At 30.8% G+C, this 27,836-nt stretch overlaps 1 protein-coding gene across 1 annotated transcript; it reads right to left on the bottom strand.

The window, feature by feature from the left end:
* Positions 1-4,493: 4,493 nt before the first annotated feature.
* On the bottom strand, positions 4,494-5,511 carry LOC121132628 (uncharacterized). The gene is made up of 2 exons (XM_040728062.2): positions 5,093-5,511; positions 4,494-5,033 (listed from the first exon to the last, which is right to left on the bottom strand). The coding sequence occupies exons 1-2, from the start codon at positions 5,412-5,414 to the stop codon at positions 4,645-4,647; spliced, it is 711 nt and encodes a 236-aa protein (XP_040583996.1). The 5' UTR covers positions 5,415-5,511; the 3' UTR covers positions 4,494-4,644.
* Between the last annotated feature and the right edge of the window lie 22,325 nt (positions 5,512-27,836).

The following is a 27,836-nucleotide window of genomic DNA, read 5'->3' as shown; positions in this document are numbered from 1 at the left end:
TATTATTAAAATATACTCTATGCAAATTAATGTTAGTCTTTTTAAATAATTAGTTCAGAAATTGCTTTTATTATTCTATAAAGTATCAAGCAAGGATATCCTCAAGTTTCATACCAATCAAAATAAGTATTGGAAAGGATTTACTTTTATGATATTAATATGAATATATGTTTAATATTTTTGCTTTTTATAATTATTGGCATGGTCCGAAGTTTACCATTTTGTTCTATAAATGAATTTTACTATATTTATTTAATTTTTTCTCTAAATTTATACTGTCTTACACTGATTTTAGTGGATTTTAAAATTAATATTTTACAATTACATAGGACAGACTGTTATATGTATCAACAGTGGCGTCATTAAATCTTCAGTCTTCTCTTGATACTGAAAAAATACTAGTGTAGAACTTCTTTGCTGCCTCACCTTTATATATAGTCACCTTGGTGTTGATGAAGTTCCCAGAGAGAATGAACTTACATTGTAGACTGACTGCATCAATACAATAGGATGGAAATGAACAAAGCTTTAAGTGGTGTTTTCGATATATGTTTTGGATTTATTAACTAAAAATATTTTGGTAAAAATTAGGTAATATTAGGTATACATAAAAATATTATTTTTTGAAATTATTATATTTAATATAGAAAAGTATATTTAAATTATTTCTTTGTTAATGTTTATTTTGAAGAATATGAAATGTACAACCGTGTAGGTCGAATGATATTAAATAGAATCAACAATTCTAATGTAAATTTTTATTAGATCTTTACATATTGCTGTAGTCATCCTGATATACCCACATTTTATCACGTTCATTCAAATTGCTCACCTTTTTGGCTTACATTTCAATATTAAAAAACATCTGAACCCTCCAGTTGCAGAGGAGCCGCATGACGGTCATAAACCACCACCAAAGTTACACATACCTTTACAGAGCCCACTAAGTATAGTACCCAAAAAAAAGTTTAATCCCTTGAGTTGTGAGAAAGTGGTTTTCGATTAGATTATTTAGCCCAACCTGTGGGTGGGGTGTATTAGAGGATATCAAAAGGAATCCTTGATGCTCGGGGAAGCGGTGGCGGTGGTTAATGATACATCTTTTGGATCAGAGGTTCACTTGCACATCCCGTTGGCCGGGAGTGTCATAGGATTTTAGAAGGTGTCTTGATACTCAAGATAGCGGCAGCGATAGGTTCTTACCCCCTTGGGACAAGTGGTTAACTTGCATAACCCGTGGTTGGGGCTTATTGTAGTATATCAAAAGGGTTGCTCAGGTAATGATACACCTTTCGGACCAGTGGTTCACTTGCACAAACTGTGGGCCGGGGTGTATCATAGGATATTAGAAAGGGTCCTTGATACTCAGGATAATGCTGGCGATAGGTTTTGATCCCCCTTAGGGACGATCTGTTCACCTGCACTATCTGTTGGTTGGCCAAGGTATATTTTGCGAAATAGAATTATGTCTCTCGTGCCAATTTCTTATCATACAATAGTTTGATTGTGTGAATACAATACATATTTCAATCAAAGTAAACTAGAATATCAAATTACTTGCAGTGCAATTGTACCATAATCAAATCCTTAATGATCAAATTGCTTATCAATGAATTGTTTAATAATCAAATTACCCACAATCATTTCATCTAACAATGTTAATGAATTTAAAATGACCATTGACCAATCTATTGGAAATTTTATAGATTGCCCGTTTTTTCGTTTGCATATAAATTTGACACATAAAATGGATGTTTAAATGAAATATCTGTCTTTTTCTGCATAATTTTTCATTTTATTCAATTTTTATATTTTTTTATCTCTTTTTTCATCAAACATCAATTTTCAATCTTTAAAAATAAATTCCACAAAACGATGCATTTTGTACAGAATATTTTAGTATTAAACTTTGAGAGGAGTATTTATAATTTCTGGAACATTTTATTTAACAATTTTTGCAGTATTTGCAAAAATAAATCAGCTGTCGTCAGACAACATTTTTTGACAACATTACTTTCCATAACTTTTATTTCTGCAAGTACAAAAAAATATTGGTATCTTTGAGTTCCTATTTACAATGCCAATAAATACTAATAACTATTTTCTTTTTTTTACATTTTTATTAGCGAATTTTGATTTAAAATTTTTTTGACAAAAATATAATATGCCCTTCTCGTTTAGACAATTTTTTTATGTATATATGTTGATATGTTTTTAAAGTTTATAACACAATATTTTTTGTTAATTCATAATAATAGTATTAAGGTTACAAGAGCCACTACTAGGGGTATTTGGTGGGGTTGCTACAATTATACTTTGTGGATTACCTTACTTAACCTGCTCCCTCCTTGGTCCAAGAAACGCTATGTAACCTTTTGCTAGTGAAATTATAAGAAAAAGTACTAGGTATTATCAATATTTTAAACCATTCGCATACAGCTTTATAATTTTTAAAAATCCTCCAGTGTCTTGTTGACCTTAGGGTGTACAAAATATGTAGTGCCTTTGTAAGGACGGTATTAATTTTTTGACTGTCTGTCCCACAAAAACAGTTTAAAAAGTCCTCACTTTGGAGCTTGAACCCGAAAGAGTTATCTAAAATCGAATCTCCACATTTGTCTATATATTATCGAGGGTCCCGGATAATTTACGATCAGTAAACCATTTTTCTGCCAAAGTTACAAGTTTACAACTAAAACCTCTGATAGCATTGTGTATTGTGTATTCTTTTGATCTTTAAAAGTTTCAGAAATTCAATAAAAGGATTCAGTGTAGGGGATTGAGTACACTTTCTCAACAATGAGACTGAAATAGTAGCTAACCTCAATCTGAATGACACACTATGTTTTTGGACTTCAATTTTCTTGGGAAATATAGAATGATAGTCTCGTAATGCTGTTTCGTTTACAAAAGATGGATATATACATATCACGGGTTCCAATTTCTTTTGAGCCTTTGCAGAATCCCTAAAGTCTTGAAGACTAAGTGGAAAGCGTCTTTATAATTTTGCCTTGTTTCATAAGAAACTTCTTGAGGGGAATGCTTCATAAATGATCGTTGTGCCAAAGTTGACCAATGCTATTGAGATTCAAGGACTTCCATAGAGCTAAAAAATCAATAACTGTTAAGCCACCAAATTTTTTGGAGTTGTATAGTCTTTTTGTAAATAAATTTCTCTTTTTACTTAATTAAAAATAAAAGATACAACTGTCAATATCACTATTTATCTTTAAAATATCGATTGTAAAGGAGTAACACATAAAAGATATATAACTTTTGGTACAATATAGGTATTCTATGTTGCTGCCTTATCCCATATATTTAAAGTAAACGAATTAAAAAACTTAGCAGCATTCATCAGTTTAGAAATGATTTATTTGAACATTTTTTTCACCTATCCATGACCCAAACAGTTTTATTTTTTGAGTGGTCTTGAAAAAGGGCCATTTTTATGGAAAAATTCTATGTATCGAGGTGATACTTTTTTCTTTTCTGCATTAATTTTAAGGCCAGAGATAAGAGATTATGTTTTCAAGATTTCTGTTACATTTTGAATAGATTTTAAAGTTTGATGTGGAGTGAGTACGAGTAAATATTAAAGTCAATTCATTTTCATAACATAAGCATTTTCAAATATAAGTTGAAGATTTAAAACTAATGATTTTTTCATTTTGATTGATACTTTGTATTAAAAGGTGGACGAATAAAATAATAAGTATATCTGCAGAAAAGTCTTCTTAGTGCACGCCTTTTTTTATATAAAACAAATAATTTGTGTTATATATTAGAACCACATTCGAGTTCTAGATAGGATAACACCAACTTTTTAATAATACAATAGTATCAAAAACACTTACATTGCATATTTATTAAATATTTTAAACTGAAAAAATCGTTCAAAATTCACTTTTTTTTTTACAGCCAATCTTTTTAAGTTGTAATACAAGGTGTACGTACTCTTTTTTTAATTATAATTTCATGCAATTAAAAAAATATACAAAAAATATTTTGCATTCAAATAAGACTCTTCATTTTTGCATGATTCTGTACATTTTGTAGGAAGTTAATAAAACATAACTTAATAAATGTTTTATTCTTAGAATGCCAGAACGTTTTTTACAATTTTCATTTACTTTAATTTTCAAATATAAGGTTATTTAATTTCAAATATGGTCTGAATCGAAATTATTAGGGATTTAAAAAAAAAGCTTTAAAGTCCAAAACTACTGCAATTGAAAATTTAATGGTGATGTCGTGTTCAATGGCTTAAATAACAACAAAAAATGTGGGATATAGACGATGAGCGTTCCAAGATCTGAATTTTGTTACTATCACATAACAAGTTGGGGTATAATCAGATTTTTTTGGAGCTTAAAAATATATATGAGCATACATGGCTTGAAAAGAAATAAAATTTAGATTTATATAAATGAAGATGTTTAGATCCATTCAAGGTCAAATGAATTTGTAAGTATCAATAAAAAGTTTAAAAATTGTTTGTTTTAAATATATATTTAAAATACATAAATATAATAAATTAAACATAAATTAAAAAGATGGCACAAAATAGGATTTCGTATAATTCTGCTTGCTCTTGCAATCGGAAGATAAGATCAGTTTTTATTTAAATTACAATTATCTTTTTTAACCGCGTCTAGGGAAGAATCTTCCAGATCGGGATTCATAACTGGCTTGAGGAGCAGTCTCAATAACAGGGCTTGATCCAGAAGCAGCTGCAAATGGTCCATTGTTGGCTCTATTATCAACAAATCCACCATTGTTAGAAGTATCAACAAATCCTCCATTGTTAGAAGCAGCAATAGCTTCTCTTTCAGCAGCAATCTCCTCGTTTCTAGAGTAGAGAGACTCAGCATTGGCACAGTCAAAGTTGAACCACCAATCGCAGACAAAGTACGCTTGATTAAAAATGGTTCCATTGGGGCAAAGGAAGGACATTTTGCGAAGACCAATCTCAGCATCTGAAGCACAAACGTGGAAAGCTTGACAGTCGGTTTCTGTGTCGGCATAGAATCCTGTAAATGAAATAAAGAATTATTTATGGGGATGAACAACACTTAGTGAATAATCAAACCTCCTTCAATTTGTCCATCACAAGAGAAAGAAGTTTCAGGGACCTCAGCAAAGATGGGATAGTCCTCTCCTGGAACGCCGGGAAGAGCCTCTTCTAATGCGGAAATGGGATCTAAATTAGAGCCGGAACCAGCAATTCTTTGATCAACATTGGAAGCGGATCCAAATTGACCTAATCCCCCTGAGCCTTGGTTATTAAAACCTCCAAATTGATTGCTGTTAGAGCCTCCAAATCCTCCACCATTATTGGCAGCATATCCTGGAAGTTGAGCTTTTACACTCATTAAGGCGCACAAAAGAACAATAGATTGAAATCCCTTCATATTCGGTTTGTATAATAAATATATGAGTTATAATTTTTTTTTGTAAAAAAACTCCTTAAATGGAATGTTGAATGCTCAATTGAAAGTAGTTGACTGTGTTTTAATTTTTTTTTACTTATCCTTTTATATGAAGTAGGAATACCCCAAAAATTACATTTACTCCTAGTTTGACCTCAGGAATTCAAACTTGTTTTTGTTGCTAAAAAAAAACAAAACACACAAAAAATTCTTCTATTGTGCTCTTCTTCTTATTTTTTTCAAAGATCTTTATAATATGTACTATGTATAATAACGGCCTGGTTGGACGTCATCGTCGACGCATCCCCCGCCTATATGAACCTAAGATGATGAACATCATAAACACACACTATGGTCATGAACCATGAATAATTCAAAGGGTTACTTCCGTGTCTTTATTTTCAAACACGCAAAAGTGATGGGAAAATTTTTATAAAGTGATTTTTTGGACAATTTATATTTTTTTTCTTTATATTCCACACAAAATGACCATTTATTAACGATAAATGAACAGTAATTATACATATGAAAATACATATTTTATTCAATATAAAAATATATTTGTAGACTCAATGTATTTTATATAAACATGTTATAATTAAGAAAATTAATTAACCAGTACAAATGTGAGCAATTCTCATAAAAGAAATAACAAAAAATATTATAAAAAGTTAATTTGACATTGAACTTATTATTATACATAAACATATAATAATTTTTCGTCACTGGATTCTCGAGCGTTTGGCAAAATATATCCATTTTTTAACACGATATTGAAATAAATAATCTTATCCTTTATATGGAACCAACTATATCGGCGTTCGTTTTAGCGTTACCCCAAAAGAACTTATAGTAAAATAAATTTACCTCAAAACTAGTACAAGGGCGTCTGCAGGATTTTATTATTGGTTTTGGAATTTAAAAAAACAAAAACATCCATAGCTATTCACAGAAAATAGTTACTAAAAATAAAAAAATTTGCAAAAAAAGAATTGATTTTTTTTTTTTTTTTTGAATTATATGATACAATATGATTTATTAATTAGATTTAGATGTATGCATAAATTTATATCGACAAACTACTACATAATTGATAAATCATCTGATAAGTTCTCTGTTGTTTAGACTTGATAATAATGATATAGAGTATGGCCTTATATTTGTTTAATTCAAGAGTTAACAAAAGTGAAGACGTTTTTTGAGACAGGTCTAATTAGTTGTCTTTTCTTTATGTTTGGATGTTATTTTTTAGATCCGTCAAGATCAATACATTTGGAGTATGAGAGAAAGTTTGTTTGATTAAAACTTCATTTGTTTTCTGTTGGTTGTTTTTAATGTGATTAATTTTGCATTATTTCTAGTATAAGTCTACTTTCATTTTGAAATTACCTATAGAATTAATAGACTAGACATAGTCAATAAAACCTATTATCAAGGCGTTTAATAAACTTCAAATTAATAATGTATAAATATGAGTATAACTAACTTTAACATTCAAATGTGGGGTTTCTAAGAACTTTTTTTTTTAAATATTACGAAATAAAAATTGTAGTAGTTTATTGATTATCAAATTATTTATATCAATTCAAAAATATCTGAAGAATTTACATAAAAAGTATGAAGGATATTGTTCATAATAGTCCCGGATTGCAACAAAAGAAAATTGGAAGCTCATTGAAGGCAGCTTACATCGTTTTTAAACGTTTGAGGCTAGAAAATGATGAAACCATCGATCAGAATATCTTAGTTTTCATTAGTGGAATGATAAGTACACTCAAGAGAACTCTAAACTAATCTTTCGATGGAAAAAATCACTCCACTATCAACATATTATTTTATGAAAAAATTTACCACTGGATCCTTTTTTATCTATTTTTTTAAATCGATAAATAGTCAAGAACTACCTGATTTATGTATAGCTCTATCTAACCATAAAAAAATCATCCTTATAAGAGTAAGTAATACCCTAGAGGTGTGGTCTGGTTTGGCTTTGTTATTATATAAAACCTACATTTTATCAAAGCGAAGAAGTCGTGGAGATGAACATCTCAATTTACACATCCTTTGTGGTTTTCAAAAATAATAGTTTTTGAATGTCATCATCCTCTCTAATCTTCTGGTTTTGTTTTGGTATTCACCCTCCATAATGTATTAAGGTAACGATATTTTCATGCAAAGTAGGTATTTAATTTTTTCTGCATAACTCCACCAACAAAAGACAGATCAACAAATTGATACATCCATGCGTTATGACAAGACTTTTGATGAGTTTATTTTCCAAATCCTTTGTAAAAAAAATAAATAGGCTTAATGAAATTCGAAGAGTTATAAACTCATAAGTTAATAACTTTAACCGTAGTAATAAATTTAAAGACCATTATAAGAACATTCTAAAATCCTACTTAGACTTCTATTACTATGGGCTATGCACGTTTGCCTCTTGAATTACTTCCGCAATCCACTTTGCCGAAGAGTGATTCCAATTTGTCCAGGATATTTTAGCGTCATTTAGGAATAACTCAAGTTTATACATAGCGTTGTATAAAGTATGACTTGTTGGTACTGATAGGTCCATTAAATTCTGAACCCTTTTTTTTTCCTTTTTGAATGGAGTTTTATTGAAAATATTTTATATTTATCTTTAACGTTGGTAAAAACAACCTGACCTTTATTTTCATTCACAAATTCATAAAGGAGCCAAGTTTTACCATCATATTTTAAATTCTTAACAAAATGTTTAGAATGAAAAAAACAACTAAGGTTTGGTTACAAACTCACAACAGCTATATACATCGATGTTTTCAAGGCCAACCTGGTCCTCTAGGTCCTGGCAAATTTTCCCGACGGCAACTTCGTCTTTCAGCAAGATGGGGCACCGCTAAAACTGCGAAAAATTCTTAGAACTTTTTAATATTCTGGGAAAAATGATGTGGCCGTCAAACATTCCGGAAGTCAATCTCTCGACTTTTCTTTCTTGCCGCACATCGAGAGGAGGTGGTGGAGTATTTACCACCCGAAGAAGCCTTTAAGGCCTCCTTCTAAGAGGAGTGGACTACCATGGACCCAAACTTAATTTGTAATACCTTAACTCTTTTTGCAAGATGCGTGTCACTATCCGTGAGGCTAATGGAGACTGAATAGAATACATCGATTTGACATGGGATATGTATCAGAAAAAGTTAAATAAAGATTTTTCTTAAACGTTAAATTAATGAATGGAAGGCTATTTTCTTTTTAGTTTGTGAGTTTCAAGTTTCCACCCGGAAGATTCATTTTTTTTCACTTTATGTCTTTCTAAAGTAATTTAAAGATTTTTATAATCTTTAAAATTTTGAATTTAAAGTTATTCAACCCGTCTTCTTCAAACTTGAACATTTTTTTGGTTAATTATTCACTGATAACTACTGACTAAAGTTTTACACCTTAAATCCATTTTCAATTATTTATATTAGTTTTTTTATACCTTTAATTTTTCTATTTTACTTATGGAATTTTACGATTCTAAAAATATATTAGAAAGACAATTGTTGATGAGTGTAGATATCTATATTAATAAAACAAAGTTTGTCTGTCTGTATAAATGTCTCAATAAATGAAAACACGTAAATGGGTGAACTGTATAAAGTGCTCCATGATTTATATCATCTCAGAAATATTAATGTAACGTATTAACAAATATTGCAGGCGTGTGCATATGGTAGCATCCAAATTTTAAACACTGTATATAGGGCTCCCTGATGTAAATCATATAAATACTTTGGTTTAATATATAATAATGTAGTCGTATTAAGGAAATATTGTATGTATAACAAGACCACTGTTTCAGTTTGTTTTTGGTCCCTTTTATATAACATAATTTATGTACATTTTCAGTTATATGTTAAGATTTGAATTAAATATAAACGCTAGTATGTTAAATTGAATGATTTTGTTCTTATTGGTCAGTGCTCTGAAGAATAAAATACTCATCAGTCATCCCAACATATTAATTTTTATTTTCTCAAACTCTTATTATTATTTTTTTATTCTTGAGGACAGAACATATATGAATTCATATAAGCATTGAGTAGTTATCTGTGAGTGTGCTCCTGAAAAACAGAGATTATTACAGATTTTTTGGGGGGAGTTATCTTTTATAATGCGTCTGTTTGTGGACCCCTAATTACTCCGGGCAATGACGGATACTACCACTAGTATATAATAAAACTAAGGTCATATATAATTAATATCATTGTTTTCCATCAAATGAAGGCAGAATTAATTTTCTGTTTCTGCCGTTATTTTATCTAGACAAACTAAACTATTTATTTAGTCATTTCATCATCACGAGCGAGCATCAAGCAAAAAGGCAGTCTCAGATCTCCTAGATGCTGAAGTAGATGTGATAAATATTATGGACATTGTTAAGTATTTTATGAGCCTGGTTTTTACACTGTCCAAGGTGAGAAAAATGGTAAAGACCTCTTCAGGATGTTAGGAAGTGGATAGGATAATTTAAAGAGGGATACGAAGTTCTTCTTAAGTTTGGCGAATAATATAAAGGAAGGTCCTACTAAGTCGATGAATCGCCTCACCAACGACTTCTCTGTGGCTCTTAAGGCTATAAAGCACAACTTGGGATTAGTTTCTTTCACAAGAGCCCCACACCACCTTTTGAAAGAGGGCATGAAAACCAAAAGGCTCAAGAAGTGCAATAAAATCCTCACTTGGATCATAGAAAATGGGTCAATTGTGAAAATTTTATCGCACAAGAAGATTTTCACGATTGTTGGCTTGCAGAACCAAAAGAAAAGGTCCAAGGGGTTTACCGCACCAAATATCCGGTCCAAACAATGGTCCTCGGCGTTGTGGACTCTGATTTTTCAAGACTGAACAGAAAAACTGCCACGAGGCATACTATAACGTGATTAAGTACACCATTTTGCCATGGCTGAAGACCAACTACCCGGACAGTAACTACGTGTGGATTCAGGACTGCACCCCCTCTCAAACTTCCACTAAGTGCCAAAAGTACTACACAGATAACATAGCTCGATTTAGGTCCAAAGAAATATTAACATATTTGAACCCTCTATATAGCACAATTTGGAGAGGAAAAATAACAGTAACTCACAACCAAATGTTGACTCACTGAAGTCCTCCATATTGGCTGTATGGAAAAACTTGTCAGATGAGTTTGTCATTAACTCCTGCATGTCCTTCAGGCGACGTGTAAAGGTTTGATTGATAACGAATTGATGGCCACCTTAATTATAATTAAGGTGGCCATATTCAGTAAAAAAAGTTTTGCAAAAACCTTATCTACATGTTATGATAACATTATTTTTTTGCCTATTATTGAAAATATAAAATTATTAATGTATTTCTAAATCCATCTCTCGAGTCCACGTTTTGCTGCCCTTACTGTATATTAAACATTATTTGAGAAAGGAAAAGAGTTGACGATTGCTCTCCGAAAAGTAAAGATTTCTACATTAGTGTTTTACGGATTTTTTTTTTTTTTTGATATAATTGGAAAGTTCTAAAGGAAATACAGCTGATCACTATAATTACAGACTTCCATTGGAATATTTTTGATTCAGAGTAACATACTTAAAATGAGTATTTATTGTGAATTTAAGTTGTCTGATTTAATAACCAATATTTGTACATCGCACATAAAAGTTATATTCATTTTTTAACTATAAGAATTGAAAGTATATTTAAATATTCCTTTCTATGTAACATCTTTTTTTACATATAATTATGTTCCATTCACAGAACATGAAATGAGAAAAAAATACTGAAAATCATTCAAAGGTAGACAAGTTTTATTTTCATGAAAAGATAACGAAACTGAATACCTTAATTCTTTATTCATAAGTAGTGTTGTGTAAGTCATTATTTACAAATAAAGACGGCAGGGTCTGCCGTCTTTATTTGTAAATAAAGTTCAGTCCTAAAACTAAAACAGTTTGGTACTTGATGACGTCACTCAAAATATTTTTTCTTTTTTATTAGTTCTAAGTAACACGCTACCTTTCCTTCAAAAGGACTAGAAAAAAGGTCCGAAATCATATGGAACTTAGCTAAATAAGTCAATCATACCAACTGCATATTATCACTCAACAATTATAAAATGTATTATACTTAAGGTACCAGGTGGTCCATTGAAATCTGAATACTTACTAATACAATAATTAATTAATCTTAAGTGATTGAAATTAGTTTATAATTAGTTACATTAAAGTATCAATAATTAGTTACAAAACAGAACAAACCTGAGCTTCTTAGACTACGTAAAAGTCGAGAAAATGACCATTGAGCGTGATCGATACATTTTCTTTCGCGCACTCTAAGTAGTTGGGCGTCCCCAAGACCACCATTTACTCCGTCAGCATGTCCGAAACGTTGGAGAGGAAGAAGGGCTCTATCAAAAAGGTCAATATTGAATCCGGAGGTGTTAAAGAAAACAGCCCAGACCAATCCCCTCAAGTTTAGGAGGGCCCATGCATGAGATCTCGGGGGTTCCCATCAGACTGTCCAGAGAGCTATATAAAAGTGGGTAAAAATAACCGTGTGCGCAGGAGCATTTAATTTAGATTTTATATCCGTTATTTTTAAATACTGTGTATTTTTACACAACCAAATGACAGCTGAAGTCTTGTTTTATCATATGTTTCTAAGTGTAAAATGCCGTAGTAACAACAAAACGGCGACTTGTGTCTGCGAGGTACCAAGAGTATTGCAAAGACCCTTGTCATTTCCAACCAGACTACCTACATGATCAAGAAGTTTATTATGATAGGAATGATGCATGCATCCTAGGACAGGTACAGTAAGGGTTTGTAAGTTCGTAAGTTTTTATCTTCGGTGCGGTACGGCGGTACCTATATATCTATATACATATAATCACATATTAAATATTTTGATGTTATAAAATTTTGGTTTTTCTTTTTTTTAATTGATATATTTATGTAGATACATAGTAAGGTAAGATTTTAATCCATAAACATCCTATTATATAAGAAATTGTTTAAGTATTTGTTTATAAACTTGATGACAGCTAAGCTGCTCTCCTTACAAATTCTCTAATATTTAGGGGGTTACAAAGTATACTCTCTGTTTCTTTTTTGTTTAGCATGCTGGCAGATCATACTTTCAACTATGACTACTATTATATTTAATATCGCTCCCCCTTAATTAAAAATGAGCGGCCTCATTTTTTTGCTCGTATTGGAGTATTTGAAGTTGACAACTCTGTATGATAACAATGCAATTCCTGAAATTTATATATATTATTTATTCCAAAATATGAAGAAAAATAAGGTACAAGTATGAATAAAACTTATGGATCTAAAATTATATTTAAACTAAAAAATCCATAAAATGATTAATCCAATGTTTTAGCTGTTAAATAATTGATTCTTGACAAAAGTTTTTTTGTTTTTTTTCAAAGTTTTAATCATTTAAACTTTGATATCTATCCTTAAAAATTGACCACCTTAATAAAATACTCTCTCAACAGTAGCAGAGTGTGTATAAATCGGAAGAAAACATTTGTGCTTGATTAGATCTAACGGGAATTCTACCAAATATTCAAATTACTTTTAATAATAATTGTTATATTGACAGAATTGACATTACCCCATGCAGCCCAGATAATATTATGTCCAAATGGGTAGTGATTCCCAAACAGTGTGTATTGAGGTAAGTTCAAGTATGTCGTACGATTTGTGACAACCATACATTATTAGCTAAAAAAACTTATAATAATACAAATAACTCGTTTGATTAAAATAGGTATATTAAGAAATGTTTATTTGTATTTTGGTGTGCCTTGGAAACAAAAAGTTTGGGAACCACTGTCTTAGGGGACATGTAATTAGGAGGTTTGGCTAACTATCATCCAGTAAAGCCTGATAATTAGTTGCAAGAAAATTATTCCAATCAGATCTGTAATCTTCACCTTCTTATCTAACTGTCAGTTGTTCAAACGAAATTTAGCTCGCCATGAGCTTTAACAGTTTCGAAGCCGCTGTGAATTGAACAAGGAAAATAACATGTCAGATTATCACCTTCAAGTATAATTTGTTCTCCTGGAAGAGTAGCAAAGAGACATGTATGAACGATATCATGACCTTTTCTAGCTAATAGTACCAGACTGAGTTGTCAATTCATTCTTAGAAGTCATACCTCCTCTTTCTTTCTTGAAATTGGAGACTACGAGAATGGGTCATTGAAATGTAATAATTGTAACCTTTTAATTACAGGGAAATAACTTCGCAAAGCGAAGAATATATTATTGGATTAGGAAAAGACGGACCTCGATTTTTCAAGATATTTGGACAATTTGCACATTGGTGGATCATGAAAGTAAATGGAAGGGCTCATTATGTAGAGGAAGTTATCCGTGGAGTGAGGGATGAGGTCAAAGGAGATCGCATCTAATTAAGTAAAGCACTACAACTTTTTCTTGTATCTACCATGAACCATTACAGTATAATTACAGTTTAGTTGGTATCATGGATAAGAACTTCTATGTCATCAAATCCAATAATTCATCTAACAAAAAATTAATATAAACTTACATCAATAGAAATATTCAGTAAAAGCTCTAATGATTCTCTAATCCTACGTGGAAGCCTATTAAAGCAATTATGATCAATTTAGTGGATTTCCCTCTTCTCCTACTTTTTAAAAAATAATCTTCGTTTGGAAGTTATTTAAAATCATTAGAAGGTTGCAATAATTGATCTAGACTATCCGCTGTTGCTGTCTCTAATTTCTAAAAAGAAAGAGAATGATTCCAAGAACTACATTGAGTTAAGTCCAAAGTCAGGATATCATACAAAAATAAGTCTCTGAAAGTAATTGCTTTGCTTAAAACAAAATCAAATTAACTATCTTACAATTACCCAACGTGGGATTAGGGTGATTACTCTGTTCCATTTCTGTCTAAAAGTTACGGGAAGTGATAGGTCTTTGCTCTGGTCTTGAGACTTAATCTATAGAACAATTTTTCTAAATTTGGTGAAGATTGGACAACATCTTACGTTGGCACATTTGGATGAAACATTTAGTGTTACTTTCATTTTTTAACATAAATAAACATATATTTTTTAACAAATCTGAATAATTTCTATTTTCCTTGAATATAGGTTTTAATCACATAGAGTTAAATACCATATTTTATTATCCGAATAATTTTTTCGTTTATTTGGTATGCAAGCACGACAATTATCGACTATTTGTAGCATGTTTTGAAAATTTTTTTGGTTTTTTTATGTGCCTAAATAGTCGCTGCAATGCTTTACTCTCCTCTCTGCGGCATCATTTACAAATGATAGATTTTTACGATGGATTTTATATTAAGATAACTACTGTTTGATTTCCATTTAGATAAAGGTATCTTTAAAAAATCAAAAGTGATATTTAATGTTCGAAATAATGCCCAACTATCTGGGCCAATGATTTCTCACAAATCATTCGTATTTTCTTAAGGTACGAGGGGAAATTTTGTTTTTCCAAACCCAGTTCCATGTCTGTTTAAGCATTTCAATGGGTTTTCTATTTCGGTAATTTTACTTGTAATCCTTATTGACGCCGCTTCATCGATTGACTCACTAAGCAATGATAATGGAGCCAATTCTTTTGTAAAATACTACATATGCAATCCCATTGGCGACTCCTAACAAAGTAAGTTGTTCATTTATATTCTAGGATAGTATGAATTAGATTTAAATCATTTATAGGAGCAGAAGTTGAAGATTGGGCAGTTATCCACCTAGGAATATAACAATATACAAAGAAATGTAGAAGTTGTTTTAATTTTTCCAATAGTCTAGGGTAAAAACTGTTCTTTGGGGCAATACATTTATTGGAGCTAATAGTATAAAAATTGTTTTTGGGGCAATATATTTATTGGAGCTAATAGTAGTAGATTTATAATTGAGTTTATAAATTGCATTTTTGCCATCCACCGAGCATTGTGAAGAGCTCCAGGTTTTTTTTTTTATTTTATTTCTTAGGTGCTTCACCAAGATAAACGAGTGTGAGGGGAATTAATTCTTTATAGTCCCCTCTTGAATACTAAAGCATGCATGCAGAGGGAAACTGCCATATTTTTTTTGTGTTTTCATTTTTCTTCTTATTCTATGCATTGAAAGACCATCTATTTTTTCGTGGTTTAATATTTCAAAGCACTTTTTAAATCTTCTAGATAAAGAAACTTCATGAATTCTCAATACTTCAATTTTCAATGTATCACAGGAGTGTGTTGGCAATCTTTCTCTAATATGATGTATACAAGCAAGCTGCAGATATTTTCGTAATGTTCGATGCTGTTGTCTCAAAAACCATTTCCATCAAATTTTTGTACATTTCGAATCACTTAATAAATTAAAAGTTGTCTTCGAAATTATCTGGCTGAGTAAATCAATTGTTTTCTGTTGTAATGCAGGAACAACAAGTAATTTTACTTCAACAATTCTTGAAACAATCATGGGATTTCTTTCTTACAAGCAATTTGGTTTTTCAAGAGTTTCCATGAGTTTTCCATCCCAGTGCAATGGATGGAGGTTTCCAGGAGCTGTTTATTTGTTGTGAAGAACTAGTAACGGCTTCAATTAGTTATTTTTAGACTAGACCATTTCTTTAAGTCAGTATTGCTTGCTTTGATCACTGCTGACGTTATTTCAGTCAATACTTGTACTGAAACATTATTCCTGACGGAATAATTTGACAAAAAAACAACAACAACGAAACAATAACATTTTTGTGAAATAACACCCATCGAAAACAAAAATGTGAAATTCCGGATTTAGCCTCAGTATATCGAATCTCAATGAAGGCTTGAGAGTCTATGACCGACAGGGTGTAAATCAATTGTCACCAACTGTTTCTACCAGTTCTAGGTAATGTTATCTTTTTTTTATCACTCGCATTTACAACATCCCCATCCTTTGTAAAATATTCACTAGTAAAATTGATCCAACGACTGATTTCAGTGTTCTCTGGTTTGATCCTATATTTATATTTGGTAACAATGCGAGTCTGTTTTCTCTGAGATGAATGAGGTGAAATAAAGGAAATAAATAGAAATTTAAGTCAATGTTTAGCTAGTGTGGCCCAATTGATTACTTTTTTATTACATTTTGCCTATCACTCAAAAGTTGTTCGACTAGATTGTTTTTCTGGAGATCTCTTTTTCAGGAGATTTTTTGTTGTTTTACACCTATTGAAATTCCCAGGAAATATTTATTTTTGTGGGACATCCCTCATTTAACTATTTCATTAGGGAGCATTCACAAAAAAATGATGAGCAAGAATTCTGGCTTCATCAGTATTGAATTCGTCTTTCTTCGACAGCTAAAATCGAAGCCATCCTTCTTTTACGATCTATTGGGAATCGTTGGTATGCAATGACTTTTGAGTTTTTATAAATAGACACTTCAAATACCTTTGTTACCTATTTAAATTAAACATATGAAAAATCAAAAATATTGAATCAGGGTCTACTATGTACAGTGCATCCGGTGACATGTTTCACACATGAATAATTTTTTACTCACTAGATGGCACTTAAGTTGAATCAACGTTACTTTTTAAGGACTTTTTCACAACAATCAGCAACACTTTTGGCAAAAATAACTCCATTCAGTCAACTTGTATCAACTCACTGAATACTCAAATTATATTTAATGGTCACATAATGAAATGTTCCAATTTCCTTAATTAGAATCCTTTCAGATCAAGAGTTGCGAGGAAGCAAGAGTTGATGCTATATAAATACATAGCAGGGCAAGTTTATTATTTAAAAAAATATGAATGAAAGTACGTGATATAATGCCCGTGTTATACTTGGAATAAAGAGAATAAGGAACAGAAATAATCACAATTATTTCCAAATATAATTTGTAAACTTTTCCATATTGGTGGAAAAGTATTGTATCTTAAATATCATAAGGAGTCTAATTATTATTTATTTTCATACTCAGTATATGAAACATACATGTTCATATTATAAATCTTAAGAGCAAGGGAGCTGCCCTAGAGATAGAACAGGCATTATATTTGGATCCGAAGTACCAAGGCACAGTATATGTAATGTTGTGTCGGTCCTTATTTAGTGATAAAAACTGCAGTTCTGTCCAGTTTAGTCCTCCATATCGGTCGTAAAACTTATGAAGTTCGACCCTTGATGATGTCAATTACCAAAAATTTCTTATTAATTCGTCAGTTCTTCTACTGACAATCCGAAAGACAGACGGTCTTATTCCTAAGACGGGACTGGACCGAATAAATAAGGACCGACACATCACTAGGTATTGCATTATACGAAAAGATTCGACGTCCGAACAGGCTTCTTGTACCCAAATTTTTACAAATCATAAAAAGGTCCAAGGGATTTTGTCGATCTTAATAGCTTAATACTTAAACTTGGTTCTTAAAAAATAAAAAAGGAAATTATCTTTATCGAACGTACTTTTCTTGATAAGTGATTGGAGCGACATCTACATAAGCAGTTGCATATCATGTTTATACCACACGACTTAGCTATAAATTTTTATATCACAGATATAATAAGATGACCAAATTATATAATATACATATATACGACGAAGGATAAAAAATTCCCGTCCTTTTGGAAACAGAGCATAGAACTTATTATTTCGCTGTATTTATCATAAAAAATATGAAATAACCATGATGTATCAGGTGAGAGGAGGAAATTAACAGCTGATAACAGCTATTTTTGTGTTAGGGAAGTAACGCCGTGATATATATGTCGCCTCTTTTTTTTAGAGTCTCTTTAGATGCGGTAACCCACCTTCGAGCAATAAAAAAATTGACTCAGTTTGAACATATAGTTTCAAAAAATATCCAAATCCAATGGCTATGGACAAAAACACTATTTGTTATTGAACTTTTGAATCCATCATCCTTGCAGCGTAAAAGAGTCACTTTGTTTTGAAGACTATGCGCAATAATACATATTATACCAAGGAACTATGCAACGAATTATACACTCGCATAAAATACAACCTTGAAATATTTCATCATTAATTTAATATACGTATAATTAAGGCAAGACAATTATGCAAAATTGGATACATATTTTTGCAAATAAATAATGTTGTACATCTTCATCCTCTCTTTTTCTTTCTTGAACTGCAAATATCTTGAAGCACCACTGTAGAAAATCAAAAAGAAGAAGTAAAAATAAGTATTAAATTTATGCGAAAAAAAGTCTTAAGGGCAAGGAACACTGCTATAATTATTTTTTTCATAAATTAATGTATCCTGAATTAATTAAGTGTTTTGATGCTGTTCTGTAGAAAAATCAAGAAAATACTCAGATATCCAAAGAGTCTACGACGTCTAGATCCGCTGGAAGGAGGAGAAAGTATATAAGAGATAACCCACAAGTCCTGGAGTGATAACAAACTCACTCAAACTCTGCTTTTAAAATTTAGAATAGTTACAAAAAGGGAAAATGGTTTAAAATTTTTGTTATGAAAAAAAAGAAAAAAAAAGAAGAAATCTTAAATTTTTCAAGGTACATGGTCTTTTATTTTGTCTAAACTTCAACCATATAAAGGTAGCGACCTTATAGTTGAATAAATAGTAAAACTGTAGAGTGGAGAATTCATGAATTAAAAGTTAATACTTCATTTATATAGTTACAAAAATAAAAAACTTTTATCGAACAAAATATACTACAATTATACCCGATAATTAATTTCAATTTTTTTTTTTTCAGAAATTAATGCCAAAAAAAATCCCAAAGAAATTGAATTAAAAAAATAAATCTTAAATGAAGAATTTTCCTATAGATAAGTAAGAGTAAAAATATAATGCAAACAAGATGTTGCAGGGATATTTTAGTCTTTGGGTTGGATTAACCCCGAGTGAAATAATGGGGGTTAAAAATATACCATATCAACATTTCAAGACGGGGCCACACAGTGAATGCAATCTTTGAACGGATGCACTTCCCTTTTTGAACCGTGCCATAGCCTTTACATGCTTCAAAACGGGAAGTGCATCCGTTAAAATTTTTCATAATTTGGATCCTGATAATATATACTTAGAATGATTAAAAGACCAAATGTCTTCCTTGTAAAAAAAAACATCTCAAATGCACGCAAAAAACTGTATCTTAAAAGTATATTAAACTTATATTAAGTTTAAGGGTATATTTTTTATATATACATAAACATAATTTTGTATCCATTCAAGGATAATTTTTTTGCATGTATATGCCTATAAAACTGCACATTAAGAAATAAGTAGTTACAAATATAAAATGTATGACTATATATATATTATTTATAGTATCTTATTGTCCTTGATATCGAAAAATATTTATCTAAACAAGTGTAGAAAAAAAATAATTATCTACTCACATTCTATACTATGTATTTTTTCATTCATTTGGTAATTTATGTATATGTAAAATAGGTTTATCACGGTACCAATGATTTTGTACAAGTTCCAGTATCAGTATCCCGGTACAGTTTTTTGAGAAGCGGCTGCTTTTGTAGACTATACGGTCCAATCCTCAGGTCCTCCCCGACCACCCTAAGTACGGTTTCTTGAGACACAACAGACCTATGAGCCATCTTTCTCAAAGAGAGCTTCTTTTTGTGGTTGATCTTCGACATCGTTGCCTCGATCAATCTACTTCGGGCGACCACTACTAGGCCTGTCATCGACACTCCCTGTTTCCTTTTAAAGCTTGATCGTGAAGTGGACTGATGACTTGGATACATTGGGGCGTTTCAGGGCCTTGGTTATGGCCTTACAACTCTTTTCTGTCAAAATCGGGTTTATAATGTCGTGTTAGAGGCTCAAGAACAAGTTTTAAACAAGTTTGTTTAATATCAAACAAAGATGAAGGTTGTGTAATTCATATGCAACAAACATAATTAAAAAATATAAACCCGTCTAAGAAAAATATTAAGTTGAAGTTACCTCTCTAAGACTTATGGGTCACTCTGTATATCTATCAAAAAAGAGATCACAGCACATCACTTCTCTGACCAATCCCAATTTTTGGGTTCATATAATAAATGAATTAACATTTATTATTCAGTAAAGTATGTAGGAATGTAATTAAAACTGAATCCAATAATTTCTAAATTTATTGAATAAGTTCGACTTTAATTACATTTTTAATCAGAAAAGTTGTCTTGTGTCTGACCCTCATTGAGCTTCTTTAATAAACTTGATGGTTATTATTTATTGAGGTTCAGTTCATGTATTGTCTGGTGTTTCATAATTTGTCAATTATTTAAAATTGAGTATACGTTTTTTTAGAGGCAATGATTTTACAAAAAAGCGTACAGACGATAAAAATATTGGTGACAACACTGATTAGAAAAACTTTGTAAGGAACATTCATTTCATTTTTTCACCTGCTAATTATGAATTCACATATAGTTTATACAAAAACCATTACATACAAATTAATTGACTTTCCTAGTTGACCATCTTCAAGTTCGAATCCATGAAGTGTCTAATTTGAAATAAGTACGTAATTCATATTAATTCTAATTCATGATTGTTATATTCGTAACTTTTTCCCCATATTACGGGGGGTAATATGGGGAAAAAGTCCCTTCCGATTTTTTTTTTTTGAAGAGGTATTTAGGTCCTATTTACTTAAATGAAAGGTATTACCAAATATTCTCTAGTCAGTAGAACGTCATTTTTTGTGGCCATAACAACAATATTATAAAAGATCTGGCTTTCAATGAATTAAATACGTAAATATTCGCCTATTACGACTACGAATACAAAGAAAAAGGAACACTGACGCCAAAGAATGAGAATCTATGTAAAAAAATCAATATTTTTCCTCACAGATTCATGAATGATTCATAAGGGATTAAAATTTAACGGATTTTGAATATTTTACTTTTTAATAGTGATGCGAGTTGAATTTTACTGCATGATTATTTTTGTGCTAAAAAAACAACACTCGAGGAATTAAGAGCTTTACTCGTTACTCACTTGAATACTCGTTACTCACCTGAATAACCGTTACTCATCCTAACACTTTTGCTCGCTAAAAAACTCGTCATATAAAAACATCCTATTTTTAAAACAATAATTGAAACTAGTAATTCAAAAATTGTTTTCATAATTTATTTCCCAAGATTAAGTTAAAAAAAATGGTTTAACTTATATGAATCATGGTCATAAGCGTAATTCAACAGTTCATATAATCTACACATCAATATTTTACTGCTTATAATTTATAACCAACATGTTTTTAGTGGTACTGATACTTATTGGCTATTACTATGAATACATATGATAACATGTAGAAAAATTAAAGTTTTTAGATGGCTAATATTTATTTGTAACATATTCATCCTTAAAAAGGGAAAATTGATTTAAAAAAATAATTATTTATCGAATAAGAAAACATAAAATTTTAACGAGTAAATTCACTTGAAGCTGTAACTAATACTTAAACTAAGAAGATAATGATATCTCTAAGATAACTAAAATGCTTCAAGTGCTAAAGGAATGGGGATTATGTTTAAAGTTAAATCTCAATCTCAAATGAATTAGAAGTTAGTAGATTGAAAATCAAATTTGAACATGCAAATTTATGTTTAATAGCGAACCGTGTCTCATGCATTTATAAATATTCACTTATCTATATAATTGCAGCCAAGTTTGTCGTATGTCTATTGGTCTGAAGAGGAAATTTGAGTGTGTGGTTTAATAAACTTCGTAATTCTAAGCCATTTCGATTACTCCCACTAGTCTACAAAAAATCAAATAAAGATTACTTTTCAAACGAACTAGGATTAAAAGTACCCATGCAAAAAAGCATGTTTCTACATAGGAAAACATAAATTATATATTTCACAGAGATAGGAAGTCAGTCTAGGAAAATTTACATGTTATAATGGGTTCGAAAAAAAATAACAGATAATTCCAAGTTTTGACGAGTTCCGAGCTTTTGACGGGGTCTGAGCCTTTGACGGATTTTTATGGCTCCAAGCCGAGTCTTTTGTGCTGTTTTTTATCTACTTCATGCAACTCGAATAGCAATTTACGAGTTTTACTCGTGGCACATCACTACTTTTTTACTTCAACAAATACTATTTTGCAGTTTATAGTTATGGTTCTTAAAAGTTTTTAAGCATAATCCCCCATTTCGTATACTGACTGCTTTTACAAACCCAGTAAGAAGTCAAATGGATGAAATAAATTGAAAAGAGAGGAAACTTTAGGATGTGGTTATAATGTTTAATGTTATTAATGGACCTACTAATTGTAATCTCCAGCCAAAGTATGTATGCAAGGTGTACAACACTTGGTCGTCTTCCTATTTTTACTTAGTTCGGCCATCGGCTATAACTAATTACCTCCAACATAGCTTTTTTTAATCGAACTATACGGATATGGAACAGCATCCCCAAAGAGGTGAGAAGAACGTCTTCACTTTACGGTTTTAAGAGACTTAGAAAAAATAATACACATCAACTTTAATCCCACACCACATTATATCATTGCATTTTACCATATTATTTCATTAGATTTTATCGTATTGTTTTATTATATTTTATCATGATTCGACAATATCGGGTTTTTTTTAACCAAATAAATATGTATAACTAAAAAATTTAGTTATACTCTAGGGGTCATTTTAAAAAAACAGTAAATTGGCGAAGGGTTATGAGCCCACTACATGCCCCGATGTTATATTGTACAACCTGTGGACAGAAAAAGTAAATAGAGTTTGGGATAAGGAGTTCCTTCGCCACTTAAAATGATTTGACTGTGGGTTATGAACCTACTCCGGGGCATACTGACATATCTTTTTGTAGTTTTAAACACAATTTTCAAGTATTATTAATTACTAAGAAAATATAAATTAAATTAAAAAAGACGAATTCTGACAAAGACGAAAATCTGACAAAAATAATGACGAAGACGAGACAAAGACGAAACTCTGACAAAGACGAAATTCAGACGAAGACGAAACTCTGACAAAAACGAAATTCGGATGAAGACGAAATAAAAGATAACTATGACGAAACAATTACGATGTCTAACGGAGACAATATTATGAAGCAGACGAAACTCTGAGGAAGACGAAATCCGACGAAATGATGACGAAGACTATTGGCTGATAAAGACGAGACGAGACAAGACAAAACTGAAAATAGCTGACGAAGTTAACACTGGTTGAAGGATACTCAGTAGGCTGATCCATTTTGATGGATTACACTTTCCAATAAAATCATACTTTTTTAAAGTACTAGAACAGCATATACTCAACTTAGTTGAGTTAAATCTCTTGATCCCAAATATGGCACCATTTTTTTGTCTGCTAGCCTCGTGGCCTTCAGAAAAAGTGTTTTTCTTTTTTGGCTATGTTTAAGGTTGAAAGCGTTTGGTGTTGAATATAGAGATAAATTATGAGAATTCATTTTTAAGCCTAACGTATAAAAATTATAAATCTATTTTTAGAATGTATGTATCATTCTTATAAATCGAGTTATGATTGTTTAAAATAGCTTTTTATTCAGAGCCTCATGACTTCAAAAAGTTTAAAAGTATCTCATTTGAAAACGGAAAGACTTTACTTAAAGAAAGAGCTTCCTTAAAAACGCTCTATATTGTTGTCAATTTAAGATAAGGTCACGACAATATTTTAAGGATAAAACTCCTTTTTGAATTGATCTCATTAGAAAAGTCCATAAATTTAGATTGCATTTGTTGGAAGAGAGAGAGAAGGAAATAGATAGAGAGTGAGAGAAAGAAACTAAGCCCTAAAGCATTGAAATGAAATGGCTCTTGTGATTAGTATCCTGAATTCTGGATCGTTGTTCATCAATGAAGGTGCTATCTGGAATTAATTGTAAACTGTGCCTGGTAGCTAAGATTTTTTTTGTGAGGGTCTGCTCCAGACTCCGTCGAAAGTACGTCTCTTGGAATTCCTCATTCACTACGGGTCTGCAACGAGTCATCTTGTGCCTATAAAGCTTGGAATAAGGATGCATGGAAGAGTATAACTCAAACTAGTGAATTTTAGAATCAATGTAAAATTACATATCTATTGTCTAAGTTTAATCTTGGATCTATGTTAATATATGGAGGTGTGCTGCGGAAATTATAACATAACTTTTCTTTCACTTATCAATGTGGAGGCTTCTAATCATCATGGGAGAAGGCACCCTTTATATGTGATAACAAAATTTCGGAATAATGGCTCTTAGTTACAAAGATAAGAAAGTTGTAGGTTCCACATCGATATCAACTTCTATTGAGCCTTTTTACTGACGTTATAATTTGCATCATAGTTGAAGGAAACGCCATTTTGGGGGCTCAAAGTTGATATTTTTATTAAATAGAATGGACAAATTTTCAATAAATCTTGATGAAATTCCATCTAATAGTTTTAAAAATATTTCAATACTTAACATCTGCATTAAATACTACTTGATGGCAATGATAAATAGTTATATTTGAATTTTATTATAATTATAAAACTTGGTTATTTAAGCCCCTTAATGGCTGACATTAACAATGCTGACGTCACGTGAAAACGCTCCATTCACTTACTGCATATAAATTCTATAAGTTGAAGTCTGATGAAATTCAATTAGATGAATATAAATATTTGTATATTTACATAAATATAATATCATTTACATCACTAGGAAATTCGTCTGTATTTTTGGCTGGGAAGATCGGGCTTTAGTTCCCAACATCAATCTGCCATCATTGCAGGGTTACATTTTCCTTGATATATTTTTTCCATAAAATGAATATTTTTGTGAAACCTCTCTCCATGGTCATCACTAACATCTCCAAGATTTTCACGGAAGAAGTCTAAGTGAAAACTTAGGAAAGGTATTTTTAGACTCATGCTGCAACCTAAAGCCTTATAAGATGCTAAAAAAATATTTAACAAGTTCTTTGTAGTTGTTGGCATTTACATTTCCTAAGAACTGCTGACACATGTTTGTTAAAGACAGCCCTGCTCCACGATCTATGATTGATATTTTTTCTTCAAATTCTCTACTCGTCAATAGTTTTTATATTTGTGGGCCAACAAACAAAACCTTTTTTTTTTTTTTTGCACTCATAATTTTAGGAAATTTTTCTTTCAGATACACAAATCCTTCTTCATTCTTCTCCAAAGCTTTTACAAAAAAATCTCGTTAAACCTAATTTAATATGAAGCTCAGAATATTGGTTTTAATGGATCTTTACTCTTTTCTTTATTAATATTTAGTATTTGCAACATGACCGAAACAGTTTTTGATTGTATTTAGATTGAATAATTATTTATGGAATATCAAGAGGATCTAAGTAAATATGCAAGATCATTAATGAAAATTATGAATATAGGTAGATACGAGTATAATATTAAAAATATATATTAATATTTGGTTTCTTATATTGATTGTACTATGTAGATTTTTTTGATGATAACCTCAACGAAAATTGTAAAGGCCTCATTCATCAGTACATATTTAAGTTATGCGTACAAGTTTCACTATAAAAAATGTCTTATATACTGTAAATGGATAACGTTATTACTGTTGACTTATTGAATGCATCACTATTTTTCCATACCATTGAGACTGAATTGAAGTGCTCGTCCTAGTAATCAATCGTTTTCGATCACCAGAATTACGAAACAAAAATTATACTTTACTTGGTATTTTCGAAGTAATTTATACAAAAGAAAAAAAAATATTTAGTATAACTGAGTTGCATTCAAAGCAAAAGTGCTATAACTTTTACATTTCCACAGATTGAGATTCATTTTAGATGTAATTTATCTTCTCTAAAATTAGCAGCATACTTTCATGGATTTATTTCCTGCTCACTGCATGCAAAAGAGGAACAAATGGAAGTAGTTTGCTATTGTGCAGTATTACTGCTTTGGACTTGTCTGGGAAGAGTCTATAAATAAACAGCACTCATTTATTTTATAATCAAGGTGGCTCTCCTTCATTACGGAATTATTGTCATTACAATGAACCCTCTTCAAGTGAGAAATTTTTTTGGAAATCCGAATCTCGTTTCTTGCAAAAACTGATTTTAGTCTCTTTTTTCAGAAGATTCTATCCCTTTAATCTTGAAGCTAAAATTTGGGAAGATTGTTTTGTTAGATGTTAATCTCGAATGAGTTCTTCTTGGCTCAATAAATGAGGTTTGCTCGAACAGTTTGATGGGACTTCCGTATATTAATCTTCTATACCCTCACTGGGATGACCAATTATTTCAATTTGATTGAGAAAAACAGGTACTTAATATTTTTCATTGTGAGGAATTGGTCTAAAAACTGATTTCAAAATTGGATATATTATTCTGTGTTTTGTAGGTTTTTTTAATACTTACTACTTTTTTCATGGAAAAATAAAAGTCCATGCTATGATTTGCTGGCTCTCTCCATGTCATAGGTAAGGTTACAGGTAACGATAACCATTATTGATCCATACAGTGAGATTTTGACGCAGAATATACAACATAAATGAGGAGCCCAACTTTTATCTTGATTACCAACACTAAAACCAAAATAATGTTTGTAACATGTTCTGATTAATTGTGTAAACGTCGTGTCTGGTAATGGAACGTTAATTCACCACAAATAAAACAAAAATTGACCGGATTATTTAAAGAGTTTCTTTGCATGTTGAATATGTACATTGCAGAAATTGTATAAACTTTTTGTTCGCCAGCATATAAGCCAAACACAATTTTTGAAATTTTAAATAACTTTTTCTATGACGAACATAATATTTTACTCCATAAACAACTTCAGAATTAAGGAATATGAAGTTAAATAACTCGGATTATAGCAACTTTCACTAGTTTATGGACATAGATGCTAACTAGGATATATATTTAGTCCAAACGAATTCACACCTTCTGATTAAAAATGCATCGAAAAAAGATGGCCCAGAAATTCAGAATGACAAAATATTGACAGGGTAAACTCTCAAGGAAAAGCTTATTAAGATCGCCACAACTCATATATTAGGTATAACAATCACACTGTTGATGAAATTGATTAAAAAATATCAAATTAATCTATATTCGCAAAGATATGTACATTAAATACTAATACTATAAAATAAATAATATATTGAATCATGTTGGTTAATGAAAAATAAGATTTTCTAGGCACTTTGGAAAAGAGCCAAGTCTGGATCAAAGCAACAATTTGTTCGTTTTCAATGGGATGTTCAAATTTACATTTATTTATACAGGTTGATAAATAAAGCATATATTAATTACAAATTATATAAAATATCTCTATTTTCGTTTAAACAGTTACATACTAATTACAATTTATGGAAATGTACACATTATACTAAAGATATTTCAAATTCAATGGCTTGAACATTCCATAATGATCACAGTTATCATAGATAA

The sequence above is a fragment of the Lepeophtheirus salmonis genome, chromosome 2 (assembly GCF_016086655.4).
Source record: "Lepeophtheirus salmonis chromosome 2, UVic_Lsal_1.4, whole genome shotgun sequence".
Taxonomy (NCBI): Eukaryota; Metazoa; Arthropoda; class Copepoda; order Siphonostomatoida; family Caligidae; genus Lepeophtheirus; species Lepeophtheirus salmonis.
Note: the sequence above shows the minus strand (reverse complement) of the source record. Positions and strands in the feature narration are given on the sequence as shown.